We start from the raw sequence: 15,799 nt of genomic DNA, 5'->3' as shown, positions 1-15,799 counted from the left end.
AAGTTTCTAGGGAAGACAATGTTAGCCTCCCACCCTGAGTTCAGATTGACGGTAACGAAATCGAGGTGGTCGATGAGTTGGTGTATTTGGGCTCACTGGTGACCGCCAAAAATGATACCAGCAGAGAAATTCAAATACGCATTATGGCAGGGAATCGTGCCTACTTTGGACTCCGGAGGACGCTCCGGTCGAATAAAATTCGCCGTCGCACGAAGTTGACTGTCTACAAGACGCTGATTAGACCGGTGGTCCTCTACGGCCACGTGACCTGGACTATGCTCGTGGAGGACCAACGCGCCCTTGGTGTTTTCGAACGGAAGGTGTTGCGTACCATCTACGGTGGAGTGCAGATGGATGACGGAACGTGGATGAGGCTAATGAACCACGAATTGCACCAGCTGCTGGGAGAACCATCCATCGTCCACATTGCAAAAAATAGGCGACTACGGTGGGCTGGGCACGTCGTAAGAATGCCGCACGACGACCCAGTGAAAATGGTTCTAGAAAGCGACCCAACAGGAACAAGAAGAAAAGGCGCGGTGGCAAGGTGGATCGACCAAGTAGAAGGTGACCTGCGGACCCTTCGCAGACTACGAGGCTGGCGAACTGTGGCCATGGATCGAGTAGAATGGAGACGACTTCTTCGGACAGCAGAGGACAACAAGGCCTTAGCCTGATTGGTAAGGTAAGTGTGAGGTGAGGTGACAGTGAAGTGATAGTGAAGTGACATGCAAATCAAATGGAGAGTTACCTCACCCGTGGTGACAATTGTTACTTCACTAGTGACAGTGAGTCATATCACCTCACACGCCACGACGTGTCACAATTAAGTGTTAAACAATAAGGATCGCTTTCTAGATGAATCCTGTTGAAAAACTATTAAAACATGCTTTTTTAGAATATTCACATTCCGTCTCGCACAATGAGCCGGTCAAGTCGCACCGGTTGATGATTGTCTTGATGAAAATTGCTCGCTAAGCCAGCTTGCAGATGACGGGGTTGTGTCCGTTATAGGGCCAAGTGCACCGGACCTGCAAGGACCATCGCATGATACCTTAGACAATTTTTCTACTTGGGCTATGAAGCTGGGTATCGAATTTTCTCCGGAGAAAACTGAGTAGGTTGTTTTTTCTAGGAAGCATCATCCTGCACAGTTACAGCTTCAACTAAAGGGTAGAACAATCACTCAAAGTATATCTTTCAAGTATTTAGATGTCTGGTTCGATTCCAAAAGCACGTGGGGAAAACATATTGCGTATGAAAAAACAAAAATGCCAACAAAGAATCAATTTTCTTCGTACAATTGCTGGAACTTGGTGGGGAGCACATCCGGAAGATCTGATCAGGTTGTATCGAACAACCATCTTGTCGGTTCTAGAGTACGGTAGCTTCTGCTTTCAATCCGCGGCGAAAGCACATATCTTGAAGCTGCAACGGGTTCAATACCGTTGCCTCCGAATCGCGCTTGGCTGTATACACTCGACGCATACGATGAGCCTCGAAGTACTCGCGGGTGTTCTCCCACTGACAGATCGTTTCGCGGAACTGTCCTTCCGGTTTCTTATCCGTTGTGAAGTAATGAATCCATTGGTAATAGAAAACTTTGAGAAGCTGCTCGACAGAAATCCTCAAACAAGATTCATGAGTCTCTATTACGAGTACATGACGCTGGAGATTGGCCCTTCTTCATTCAATTCCTCTCGTGTTTGTCTCCAAGACTTTTATAGTTCCTCTGTAAATTTTGATCTGACCATGTTGCAAGAAATCCGTGGAATACCAGATCACCATCGGTCGATGGTTGTTCCCTTAATTTTTGCAAACAAGTACCACCATGTTAGTAACAATAAGAGTTTTTTCACAGATGGGTCAACTATAAACGCTTTCACTGGATTTGGAGTCTTCAACGAATTTCATAGCGCCTCATATCAACTGCAAAAACCCTGTTCCGTATACGTTGTGGAACTAGCAGCCATATTCTACGCAGTAGAGCAAATTGCCTCACTACCATCAGATCACTATTTTATTTTTACAGATAGACCGAAATCCGAGTAAAATTGAGTACTTTATCTAATTGCTACTATACTATCACCTTAGTTTGGGTCCCATCTCATTGCTCAATTCCGGGCAATGAGAAAGAGGCAGCAATTTGTGCGCTTGTGGTAGTGGCTATCACGATATCGACTACGTGCTTTGATCATGCACACTCCATTGTGTTGCTAGATCCGAGTTATCCGCTTCCCTCAGGGCCCGAGGAAAACAACCTATGCGGCCCGTTAGAGACATCTTGGCGAGCCGAGATCTCGACTATTGCAATTTAGTTTATGTGTTTTTAAAACGGATAGATCTGAGGATTTAGTAGTTAGTGTCATCTTGTGTTCCCCCAAGTTGTTAGCTGCCCATCGGTGTACCCCCATGTTTGTTTTTTTTATCAGTTGGTCGCTTAGTTCGAGATAAAGAGCACATTGCTCTCCAAACCTTGTGTTCTCAATCCGTACCCTGCTATCCATTTGTTACAATTTGTTACCCCTAACCTCGAGATAGCCGCGAGTATTCGGCCCCCGGTTCACTAACGTTAGTTTTAAGAAATTTTGTAATCTAAACAATGAATATCGGCTCCGCAAAGCTACGGCAAATGAGCCTGGAAAAATAAACGCATTATAAAAAAAAAGAATATTCAAAGTAAATTTAATTTGTCGTGTTGCTAAAATTGCATAACGTCAAAATTTGTTCTAAAAATTTCCCCTAGAAGTACACATTTTGAAAAACCAAGTTATCAAATTTGTGATTTAAAATCATCAGAAAATGTTATGTCGAATAAATTGTAATTTGGGAATTATCAAAAAATTTAGTTCCTTCTGACTAAAACTTGTCTGCAATCAGCTCACCATAAAACTTCAAATTAATAATCTAAACACAACGTACATAGAACGTACATTGCAAGTTTTATCGAGGTTTTAAACATTCTTCAAGACCACATCATGTTGCAGGCTACGATAAAACCAAAATTGTTTGTTGTTTATTCTAGATTTTTTTAAATTCGTAAATCTAGATTTTTCTGAAGTTTCCAGTGCCTTCCTGCAGTTAATGGAACTGTATCCTACTAAATAACTTTTATCTTCAATAAAGTTCTCTAGACTACCCAGAATTTCTCACAAGTTTTTTAAAGTTCCCGAAATTTTACTGAATTTAATTGAACTCTCTTGAAATTCTTTGGTCTATCCTGAAGCTTCCGCATAAACTTCTTTTGCGTTCCAACAATTTTCCTGATATTCAGGAACATTTCTGAAGACACCACAGTTTTTCAGAAATGTTTAGAATATTTCTGAAATTCTCGAAATAAACTAAAATTCTTCGGGACCTTTTGAGAGCTCCTACAAATAATTAACAAAGCTGCTCGAAATATTCAAAACATCCATAAAAAATTAAACTGCAGTTCTCTGGACTTCTGAAATTCCCGAAAATCTTATACTATCTCAAAATTTTCCAGAAACTTATGGTGCAGTCTTGAATTTATTGAATTTAAAATTTACAGATCTTAAGGGGGTATTCCCGATCTTTTTTTTTCAAAAAATCAAATTTTTTTTTTCACGTTTTTTTGTACTTTAGACTATATACTTTCATTCCCCCAAGTCGTTTTCCGATCAGCGAATTCGGTGTCCAGGCATAGCTGACTAATGGTAAGAACCCCCAAATGGTTTTAACTAAAGTCAAAACTTTAAACGCGTTTTTCTCGAAACCACATTTTTTTTATCGGGCGAAGATTTTTCTCAGAAACTATAAGAGATATTGACTTGAATCTTTGCGCATTTTGTTCCTTATTAAATTCTTTGGAGCTTCTCCCACTTTCAGCCAAAAATATTAACATTTAACATTGTTTGAAGCACCTTAAAGCTGCAAAAAAGCGGGCTAAAAATCGCCTGTTTTTTCATATGGCCGCCATTTTGTTAATTTGCAAGATTTTTTGCTGCCAACGGGAGAAGCTCCAGAGAATCTTATGCAGATTATTAATTTCATCACGAAATCTGTTTCAGATGAAGCCGTTCCAGAGAAAAGTCTTCGCCCGTCCAGGCGTTTGCGACGAACAGGGGTCTGTTTGCCGCCATTTTGTGACGTCAATAATGTCTTTTTTTGTGTCGAAAAAAATTTATTTGTAAACTTTAATGTTCAATAAACAAGAATCCCAAAGAGTTAGGCGCATTACTATTCATTTTTCTTGAAAAAAAATTAATTGAAAAATAGGCCGAAAAAAGGCAAAAGATTGGGAATACCCCCTTAATACTACTTAGTATCCTCTCCCAAAAACTACAGATCTTCAAACTTTCTCGAAAGTATGTTCTTTCCTGATGTTTTTAAAACTGCCCTTAAGATCTTTGAGTTTCCCTGCAGATCTCTAGATCAAGCTTTCTTGAAATTTTTCACAATTCTCCTAAAGTTCTGCTGATTTCTCAAATAATTTTTTGACAACTCTGTTGTTTTCAGGAAATCCCTGAATTATAGAACTCCTTAAATGCTACTACAATTTCCTTGACTATCTACTACAATCCGCCTTGAAGTTGAAGCTGATATGCCAACATGTTACAGAACTTCCCTTATTATCTCGCAGCCTGTTTATGAAGCTTCCCGAAATCCTCGGTATTTTCTTTCATTCCTAGAAACTTCTTTCAACAATTTACGAAAGTCTTTTTGAAGATCTCTAATCTTTCCTGAAATTCTCACTGCTCTTCTGATGATGTTCCTGGAATTTCGCTGAATATAATAAAACTGTCCTAATATATCTAAACTTCCTGACGTTTTCTGAATCGTCAACGAAGCTTCCGAATTTTTTCTTAAGTTATCTAAACTGCCCTGATGCTCTCAGTAATTTTCGAAACTTCCCTAAAATTTCCGTAATTTGCCTGAAAATGCTGGCTTAAGCTCTCACAACTGTTCGGAGCTACTTATCTTCCCTCTTGATCTTTTAACTCAACTTAAGTTTTGGTAACTTCTGTAAATATTCTGCAATTTTCTTGAAGCTAATGGGGCTGCCCTGAAGCACTTTAACCTTCACTGAATTTCTATATTTTTTTCTGAAATCTATCGAACTGCCTGATCAAATCTCAAAGAAAACTTTCCCGTGGTTTTGGACGCTCTTAAAGTTTTCAGAACTACCCTCAACTTCCTTTTAATTCTTAGAAATTCCAATAAATTCTCATTACTGAAGTTTCCCGCATTTTTTCTGAAGTTTACCGGCTCGAAAATAAAAAAATATTTTCGGTACGTCTTTATTTTTCAAACAATATTGGAAAAAAATATCAAAAATAAAAAAAAAAATCAGTTTCTTCCTTAGGTTTTTGAAAAAAATTAAATGCAAAAACATTTTTTCTATCTCATCTTGAAAAAAAATTTGAATTCATCAAAACTGAAAAGTCGATGTTTTGTGGTTTTTTGAGTCCAACTTTACGCTATGACGACTTATAAAAAATGTTTTTTCACGAGAATTTTCTTTGAAAAATAAGAAAAAATGCGTTTTTTTTAGATTTTTGATACCTTTTTTCAATAATTTTAGAAAAATCAAAACGTAATTATTTTTTTGGAGCGGTGAACTCCGCCTTAATGAAACTTATTTAAAGTTTTAATTTTTTTTTTCATTCATATTCCCATGATTTTTCTAACGATAGTGATTACTTTTTAGCATCAGTTAAATAAAATAGAAATGTTTCCAGTAAAATCTACTTTTATGTTATGATAAATTCGTCAAAGCAATCGTTGGAGTCTCGTGATAAAATATTAAAGAGTCATTTTGATATCAAAGCAAGACCATGCTAGAGGTGGCTGGGTTCGATTCCCGGTCCAGTCTAGGAATTTTTCGGGATGAACAATTTCCACACAATTATACTAATACAAAAATGGTTCAGACATCAAAAGCTCTAAATTAATAACTGTGCATCTAAAACACTAAATGAGAAGAAGAAGAAGAACAATTAACTTATACGTTACTTTTTTGAAATAATCAACTAACCAATGCCAGCCCAACTCATCCTCTATATACTATATATTACAGTGAGCTCTGTTTTCTATGGAGTATATATTTGATTTTTTAATGTACGGTGTACAATAATCAGCCGTATTTTCGATCAGCTCTTAAAATACGTCATTTCGATAGGCCTATAATAATGAACGGAAAAACTAAACTAAATCAATCCAGGCTATTCGAGCAAATTTTCTAAAAACAAAATCTATTCATCTCAAGAAAAACCAAAACTCATCAACTCATGAACCGGGGACCAACGGCTGTACTTGCCTCAGAACATCCCGGCGGCGCCGACTGTGATTGAACCCAGGCCTGCTGGGGTGAGAGGTAATCACGCTTACCACTACACAATCGGCGCCGCTAACGGCTCAATTTAAATAGCACAAATTATAGCTTAGCTTAGCTAAACGTAGGCTGACTGCACATCAATGATTTTTACTTCGTGATTGATCAGAATCAGTGAAATTGCACAATAAATCAACAAAATAAGGCTGGGACAGTGACCGTCCATTTTCAATGTAGTTTCAGTGACTCCATATTTAAAGATAAATAATGGCGTCAGCCACGTCCCTTCAATCAGGTGGGAGTAGGGAAGGAATATTAGAGTGGCTTTTGTGGTTTTGGGGACCGTGTTTATCGCCGCATTTTGTTAGTAGGTTAGGTTCGTTGGATCAAGATTCATCTTGATGAGTAATGAAATCGTAGTCTTGATGTAATGAATTGTTGTTCGATGAATTGTTTTGTAAAGACGAATAAAATTTGCGATCATTTGATGAACGAATGATGCGACCCTATCATCTCAATCATGTGAAGATGTCTGCGATAAAACCCACGGTCTTCTGCTCAGTATGCAAAAACGATTGGACTCGACAACCAAGCCCCTAATATTACATAATCAGTAATGGAAAAAAAAATTAAAAAATCAAATCTCACCAAAGAACAAGATCACGCTTGAGTTAAGAAAACAAAATCAATAAGCAAACAACTGCAGGTGATATTGCAAGCTGTGATATCGCAGCGTGGAATATCAAACTAACAAAACTCACCAGCTGCAAATCTTACCAAACTGTGGTGAGATTGAGTTTCATGATTTTTGCTTTACACCCGAACGCAACGGAAACATCCATAACGGCTGGTAGCAGCCGTATCTGTCATTGGTGAAGAAAACGGAATCATTTTTGTGTCGATTCAACTTTACACGTTCTGAATAGGCTCGCAATATCATAGGAGCTTGTAAAATCCAGAGCTCCAATGATTATGCCCGGCGAAATGAAACTATTCAAATAGAATGATGTCCCGCCTCAAGGATGTATTATATTTTACCGATAAACCAATTTATTTTTTTCGCACTGTTTCGACCGAATTCTATCTCCCTAGCATTAGAGATTGTCGGTGATGACCAGTGCTGATAAAATGATGACAACCTTAACAGATCGAACAACTACCTGCATGAACTTGAATTTTGACATAAAAAGATTCTCTTGATCAAGGCAACCTCTGAGTATCGAAGTCAATATTTGATCATTCGTAGCTGTATCTTCATTAGCGCCTGTGTTGTTGTCAATATTAATAATCGTCTTCATCTTGGTGGGGATGATTTTGAGGATCAATTGCGAAATTATTATTTTTATTTTACAACTAATATAGCGCTGTAAAACGTGTTCTGTTGGTTTTTACCCACAGATCGATGCAAAATTAATTTCTCATGCTAAATTGATGATAATTTCGAAATTTTAGGCTCTGGAGTCGACCATATTCAAAATAATCATTTTACCCAAAATGAATTAGCTAATTTTGCCTTTGAGGATCGCCTCTCTTTTTCACAATTTTGGGTTGCATGATCAAGCACTGGTGAATATCAACAAACGCGTATTCGTTGATGTATTTTGTAATCATTTCTTGATAGAGCTGGAATTAGGGCGTAACAGCTTTTGTTAACAATTACTTCTCTAGATAATTTCTCGAAACTCAAGGCACGCCCACGCAAACCAACATATCCAACGGGAAGGGGAAGTCTTTCCCTACCCGAAGGCGACGTTGATTTGAGTGAGCGAGTCTTGGCTTTCTAGAAATCATCGAGAGAAGTCATTGTTTACAAAAGCTGTTTCGCCCTAATTCCAGCTCTATCTAGATTTGTTCGTTTCGTTCGTACGTGACAGCGAAGATATTCAAAACGAACACAATTCATCTACACTTGGTTGTAGCGCTAATCCTTGCGTGTGATGGTAAATGATAAAAACAGACACTTCCCGAATAACAATTTACCATATAAAAACAATTGAACCTATTGTTACAATGCAACAAAACCTATTGTAGCAACAATAAATGTTATTGTCAAAAACAATAAAAATAAAATAGAAATTATTGTAATGTACAACATAATCAATTGTTATTGAGGCATTTACAATAGAAAAGGGGGGTTGTTAGTTACCGTAACCATAATAAAATCAATTTTTTTCTCAAACAAATTCGATCTATTCATTTTATTGTTTTTTTTTTTTTTTGGTTAAAATGTCATATTTAATTGTCTTAAAGGTAAAACGTCCAGCTCAAACCTTTGTAGGGATAAGAGATGGAGGAGGAATACATTGGAATAATTTTATATTGTGTTTAGTACATCAATTTTTAGTTCAGCAGCTTTAATACTTCATAGCTATTACCACCCAACTGGAAATTTGCGCCTGCCTTCAACAAATTGTTCTTTAATCTGTTAAATTAATTTTTTGCATTTGTATACTGTGAGACAAGTTAAATCATACGCTAAACTCAGGGAACTACAAGAAAGTATAGTATGGTAAAGTGTGTCAAAGGAAAAAAAAAAACAGGTCAATTATGCTATTATTTACACGGAAGAGTACGACTCCTCAAATGATTCAAAGATATGTTAACATTGATATGATAGGTGCAACATCCATAGAATGCGTAAACATAAAGCTTGCGGCTAACCGCAGCAATCAAAGTAATAATTTGATATAATTGACATCTTGATGGACAACCTAAATTCAATACCACATGATGCATCATCGTGCTATCGTGCTAACGTCCGTTAGTCTTAACAATTGCCTCAAGACGCCTTTGTCAAAATTTTCCCGTTACTTGTGGAACTTTACCAACTTCAGATCTTCAGTCAGAAGTTGAAAAAAATATGATCCATATAATCCACGAAAAATCATTTAAAAATGTGGTGAGGTTTGTCAGAGCAGCTAATTAAATTTGATGACACTTTAATAAAGTGCCGTTCGTGCATGGGCTACAAGGACGACGACTGACAAGCAGACAGCAGGTCCAGATCCAAGTATAACACCCAGACAAAGTAAAGCGCCTATTAAAAGGTGAAAAACAAAGTAAAAAGCTTCTCGCTCAAATCGAATCAGGAAAGAGAAAACCAAAAAGCAGATTGACGTCCAATCCATTGGAAGGGGGTGGTGGTGTCTGCTCTACTGTGACTCTTTCTCTGATGGGTCCTCAGACAGAAAGACAAAGTTTTCATAATTGAACAGCAAATGCCAGCAATACGACGGTCGGTGACAAGGGTTATTGAAGTGCGACTGTCAAAGAGAAATCGATTTTGTCATCGAAATGTTAGCATAGCTGCGATACAAACAGGAATAATATCGTACAGCTATTAAGTTTTTATTTCAGACAATGGAAGCAGATGGAATGTATTTTTAATCTAATCCTTGTCTCATAAGCGTGCAGTCTACGTTAATAATAGACAAGAACACCATTCCCTTCACTCCATGTGGCGTTTGAATCAATAGAAACCTTTGAGTATAATATTTTAAAATACTTGATATCCTAATACCGGCACTTAAATTAATCAATATGTTGATGAAACTTTGTGTTTTAGAAAAGATTGCCCGAAATTTTTTTAAACAATTGTAACTGGATCGGGTATCGAACCGCCACCTCCAGCATTATGTGTATCACCAACCATGTCGCTGCTCTACACTCGTGGCAATCCGAAGCCCCAATCTCTGTATCAACCGATTACCGTTAACTGACCAGTTGCTGCAAACATGAACTCATTTTAAAGCAGTTACATTTCTTCAGTTGGTTAAGCAATCAATAACTCAATTATCTACTAAAAAAGAGTAACTTCCCTGCGCATTGTTCAATGATCATGCACATAGGCGTAGCCTGGGAAACGGGGGGGGGGGAGGCACAATAAAAAACATCATAGAATTCTGATGATTTAAAGATTTCATGTATCTAGAAAAAAGTTTAAATTTTTAGTTTAACTAGCTTTTGTCAACTTTTTATTAATGTTTCTTTTCCACATTTGTTTGAGTTTCCAAATCAGATTGAAGATAGATTAATTATTTCATCAAACTTGAAAAAAAGCAACATTTTTTTTTCTTGTTAGTAACAGACTACGAAAATCTCCATGATTCTTGGTTAATAGACTGAGAATTATTATTCAGAATTTTAAAATTTAAAATATTTTGTTATTTAAATCTATTTGAAACTTTGAGTTTTTTCTCTTCCATGCAACTTCAATGACTCTAAAACTTTCCCAAGAATCTGAGCTCGAGAGATAATTTCAAAGGGGTTCTTAATAAATATTAGGCAATTTTAAGGAGAACCCTTGAAACATTCTAAGAAGAATTTTAACAACGTTCTGAGGAAATTTTCAGGAGTGTTCTGAGGTAAGTTTGAAGAAAATTATTAGCAAACTTCGATAGCAGGCCGAAGGTGAATTCCAAAAGGTTTCTGAAAAATGCTTATAGGTAAATCTGAAGAAGTTACAAAAGGAACAAACTGAAGTGCGAGGTTTCATGAGAATACCAACAATACTGTAGAGTGAATTTCAAAAAATTCAGTAGATGGTGAAAATTTGAAGGGAATTCCAATTAGGTGGGAAACAAATTAAAATTTTCAATTTTTACGACTTTTGTGAACTTTATTCCAGGATGGTCTAAAAATAATCATAAGTGCCATTTTTTTTTATCAAATCCTAACCCATACTTTAAGTAAAATCTAAAATAAAATGTGTGTACAAATGTTCAAGTTAATGATGATTATTGAAAAACTGTTATCGAACTTAGTCTTGGTAGAGATCTATTATTTTAAGATCTCTACCAAGACTAAGTTTTCAAACATAATTTTGTAGGTTTTTAAAGATAAATAGATAAGGAATTGGGAATTTCTTCGATAATATAAAAAAAAAATTTAATATTGAACGTTCACCAAATTGTAGAATAATAAAATCATTTTCATGCAAAAACGCGCAACATCTTTACAACTATACGTTTATTGAAAATTTTAATAAGTTAGGGATATTTAAGATACTTTATCTATATGTTTTGTATTACTTATGCGTGAAGTCAACGATTTACATAGTTGAAGATGCTAATTTCAAATAACAGACTAAAGTGGTAAGTTTTATACTTTAATCTCCTCATCTCTCGTATAAAAATTACCACTTTTGTCTGTAATTTGAAATTAGCATCTTCAACTAAATTAAAGATGTTTTATCATTTTGCTTTGTTAAATTGTCGAAGAAACAACATATTGTAAAATTTTCTAAATGCTAATCGTTTAGAGTTAACTATATGGACAACATTAAAAGGACTATTATTGCAAGGTTATGATCTTTTAATAAGTCTTGGTTTTAATAAAATATGCTCGAATTGCTACCGAAGCAGGAATAAAATAAAATTATATAGGACTCCGAATTTTGAAAATCTGTCACTGTCTGGTGAAAATTAAATTCAGATATCGAGCAAAACATGAGTTCGTGACTTTAAAAAATCTATTCTTTGGATCTTAATTTCTGCAAGCTCCAGATTCCTTAAACAATTTGTAAAACCAATTTATCGCTTTTCCACACTGGTTAATTATTAATTCTGGTTTTCTTCCTAATGTTATTGAACATGATTCCCGTCCTCTTTATCAATAATTTGAATGAGATAACTTGAAATTTTTTGCTAAGAAAATTCTTGGGTAAATTAAAAAATATAATGATAGGGGTTTCAAGGAAAATTAAAAAGATCCTAGAGTGGAAAATCAGAGGATTGTAAGACTTACAACTAACTTAATATTAATACGACTAGAAGAAACTCGAAACTTGAAGACAATCCCTAGATTTTTGAAAGGTTCTGGCACCCTAAATACATTATTTATAAACTTGTTGAATTTTAATACAAATTCATAAAATTCCGTCTGAATATAAACATGTTTGAAATAGCGCTCGGCATAATGGTGTTCAGCTAATCGGCGTCTAACCTAATTCTCCATAAAAAAAACATTTTTTGGTCCACCAGCACCACCCCCCCCCCCCTACTTCGAATCCTGGCTACGCCCTTGAACGTGCAGTAGAACAATTCCACAGTGAGCATGCATAAGAGCGTATACGCGATGATCGATTCCCTTCATCGATTTTCTCTTTGCATTGCTACAGCTAAGCGAAACAATTTTCTAGAATTTGTTAAATGCAGAGTTGTAGAGTTGTAACAGGTTTTGTTGACTATCAAAAGCAACAGCATACGCACCGAGAAACGTTAAATCTAGCAAGTTATTAACAAAAGAGAAAATCTACGAAGCGAATCGATCATCGCGTATACGCTCTTATGCATGCTCACTATCGACTTGTAACATGCAGATCCATTGTGTCGTCAAATGCGGCTAATTTGAAATCACTAACCGTATTCATACCCAACGACAACGATAACAATGGTGAAGCGGCTCACACACACACACACACACTCATACAGAAATAATGCAAAACCATACATTTAACCAGTTCGTTTTTCCACTCTTTTTCCATCCCATCAAACTCGAACCAACCCCTCAGGGACCGCAGCTATCCGTGGACAAACCATTCCTGTGGGCCGACGGGCGTGTCAATCTGAAAGCTTCGCTCAACAAAGCGGCGTACGTACACGGGGAAAACGTTACAGTAACGCTCGACATCAAGAACGACAGCCGGAAAATTGTGCGGAAAATTCGGGTAAGTATTGTGTGAATGCGATACCTGCTACTGCATTCTGTGAAATGTTTTGAACTTCGCTCCTTGTCGAGACAAATCTTTCGATCAAAGTACGGCACTGGGACTGCCAGTGGGGGAATTCTGCGTAATTGAGAAGTACACTGTAAGCTGTCATGACGAGCTGGGGTGGTGGGGAGTTTTGTAAATGTGATACTTTTACGCTTTGCTGTCATCATATATTCACTCTTCTCCGACATGCAGGCACTTGACTCTTGCATATTTCATTTATATTTTTCTTTGTTGTAACTTGCTCCCACTCGCAAAGGATTATAAACATATTAAGCAAGACATGGTGTGTTGCGTGTGGTAGAATTTGTTTATAGGGAAGCAACAAAAATTAATGTTGAAATTATCTTAGCTTTTCAGATTTTTCCAGGCTTCAAATTATATGCAGGGTTTTTGATTTCACTCATTAAACAGATAAAAATATTTTGTAATATTCGACTACAAGCTGGAGCTGGGTTTTCCATATAAAAATACACGCTTAACGATCAGTAATTCAATGAAATAAATCTGAAATTCACGTACAATTTAAGTTGTATTGCTGTATGTTAAGGCCAGAAAATACATCAATGTGCCAAATTGTAAATTTACGAAAATGTTTCTGTTATACTTTTGATTAATACATTTAAAAATTATGATGAAATTATACTATATATTCATGAAATCAGTTACTTTATAGGATAAAAAGAACTCGTAAAAAACGACAAACTTTATAGCCCTTCAAAGCAAAGTTTTTCAATTTAAAAAAAAAATTAAATCAAACTTGACCTTAACATTTCTCGAGTCAACCATCAAATTTGGCTTCTATCAAAATGACGAAATGGTGAATTACTTTTTTATCTCTCAACGAAAAGAGCTGATATTTTATGAGATTGTGGATTTTGGGAAGAATTTAGTGACCCATGGTTCCAAAGTGTAATACTGGTACACTCATGTTCACTTTTACATTTTATTTGGTAAACCAGTTAGCAAATGCAATTAAAATGCTTCAATGATCATTAGTGTGCTGTGTGTGTGAGTGTTAGATTTCTAGGCCACCCTCCAGTTTGATTCGTAGCTTCAAAATATGAGCCTGCATTAATGATTAGTAAAGATTGATGAAGGTTTAGAGGTCGCCCAAATGGTTTGAACTTTATAAGAAGATTTTGGTGAATTACTATGGGAAATTATTGAATTTCACTTGCATTGCTCTTACTTGGGTTCTAGTTGTCCGATCGTTGAAAACTAATAATGTATGGTTGCCATGACAATAAACAGCAAGCTTGTTGTTGTTGGGATGGAACTTGTTTTGTTGTCTGGTACTTAGTCAACTATCAATTTGGGGCTATTCATAAACTATGTAGACCATTTTTTAAAGAAGGGGGTCTCAACCCCTTCTCACCTCCACATAGACAATCATCTATATATTTTTATTTAAAATTGTATGGACTGTAGACAATTGACAACCCCCACTTTAGGCGGGTTTATGAACAGTCCCTTTACCATATTTTGCATTTTTTTTTTCATATTTCTAACATTCCGGAATTTCTGGCGATATAAGTGAAATTTAAAATGCTGCAATAATAATTCCCATACTAATTTCAAGCCATTTGCGCGACTTCTAAACCTTCATTAATCTTTACATACATACATATTTTAGGGTTATAAATCAAACCTTTGCAAAAGGAAACGTATCGCCAAAGGTCTGTACATTTCCATCAGACAGGAAACGAAATCAGGACATTTTTAAGACTACTAGCTGCTTTTGGGGCCTCCCTTAGCTCAATCGGTAAAGGCGTAGCTACAATGCAAGACTATGCTCGAAGTGGCTGGGTTTAATTCCCGGTCCGGTTTAGGAATTTTTTGGGTTTGGAAAATTTCTCGACTTCTCTGGTCATACAGTATGATTGTATTTGCTACGCAGTTATACTAATGCAAAAATGGTACAGGCATCGAAAGCTCTCAATTAACAACTGTGGAAGTGCATCTAGAACACTAAGTTAAGAGCACGCAAGAAGCTAATATGCGATAATCAATAAGCTTGAAATACGAAGAAGAAGAAGAAGAAGAAGAAGAAGCTTTTCGATCAATTTTGGGGTTTGCTTTCAAAGTATTGCTATTTAACCATATTTAATTTCTACACTCGTGTTTTTGCTAGAATATTTTTATTTAAGCATCAGTTTATAATTGATTTAGCTTTATTTGTGTTTTAACTTTGCATCTGCTTAAAATGTTGTACATTAATTTCAAGCAAATGGTTATATTTTCTTAAGTGATATTTTATGATATTTCGTAGTTGTCTTTGCTCTAGGCCCCAAATAAGTGCAGACCAGGCATACGTCTATGTACGCTTTAAAGACCAGTGGCACTTTAAAAGTGTCTTATTTTTGCCAGATACAAACTTTGCAATGCTTCAAAATGAATATTTTACATGGAACTGGCCTAAACCTTAGATAATTAAAACATAGATTTCTCAGTCGGACATCCCTGCTTTTACTCGAAAAGTAACATTAATAGCGTGCTATCTGTCGGCCAACGGGTGAGCTAAAAGTTTAGCAGCCGAAAGTCAACATCCATCGAACTAATGCCATCTAAACGTGAAATGTGGCTCGCAACGTTCCGACGGAACAGCTGTCGATAGCAGTCTGCAGATAAGAAAAGTTTACAATATCAAGAGTCACATGTGAAAAGGGCATACAAGCTTTTTGTAAACAAATCTTTGAAGGCCCTCTTCTCGCCAACCGAGGGTCGCTCACGGTTGGTTGGTTTCTGGTATGAATCACTGTTGTTTCAGACAGAAATCGGTACTCAACGTG

At 36.3% G+C, this 15,799-nt stretch overlaps 1 protein-coding gene across 2 annotated transcripts in view; it reads left to right on the top strand.

The window, feature by feature from the left end:
• The window catches only part of LOC135713948 (uncharacterized), a 191,478-nt gene that overhangs the window by 140,789 nt on the left and 34,890 nt on the right, over positions 1-15,799 (top strand). For both annotated transcript variants that reach the window (XM_065237168.1, XM_065237167.1), the window contains one exon: positions 12,807-12,962. In XM_065237168.1, coding sequence (XP_065093240.1) covers positions 12,807-12,962 — 156 coding nt within the window. The remainder of the gene's footprint in view (positions 1-12,806; positions 12,963-15,799) is intronic.

The sequence above is a fragment of the Ochlerotatus camptorhynchus genome, unplaced genomic scaffold (genome assembly GCF_037179485.1).
Source record: "Ochlerotatus camptorhynchus isolate MF236.1 unplaced genomic scaffold, CSIRO-AGI_Acam_v1.1 ptg000597l, whole genome shotgun sequence".
Taxonomy (NCBI): domain Eukaryota; kingdom Metazoa; phylum Arthropoda; class Insecta; order Diptera; family Culicidae; genus Ochlerotatus; species Ochlerotatus camptorhynchus.
Note: the sequence above shows the minus strand (reverse complement) of the source record. Positions and strands in the feature narration are given on the sequence as shown.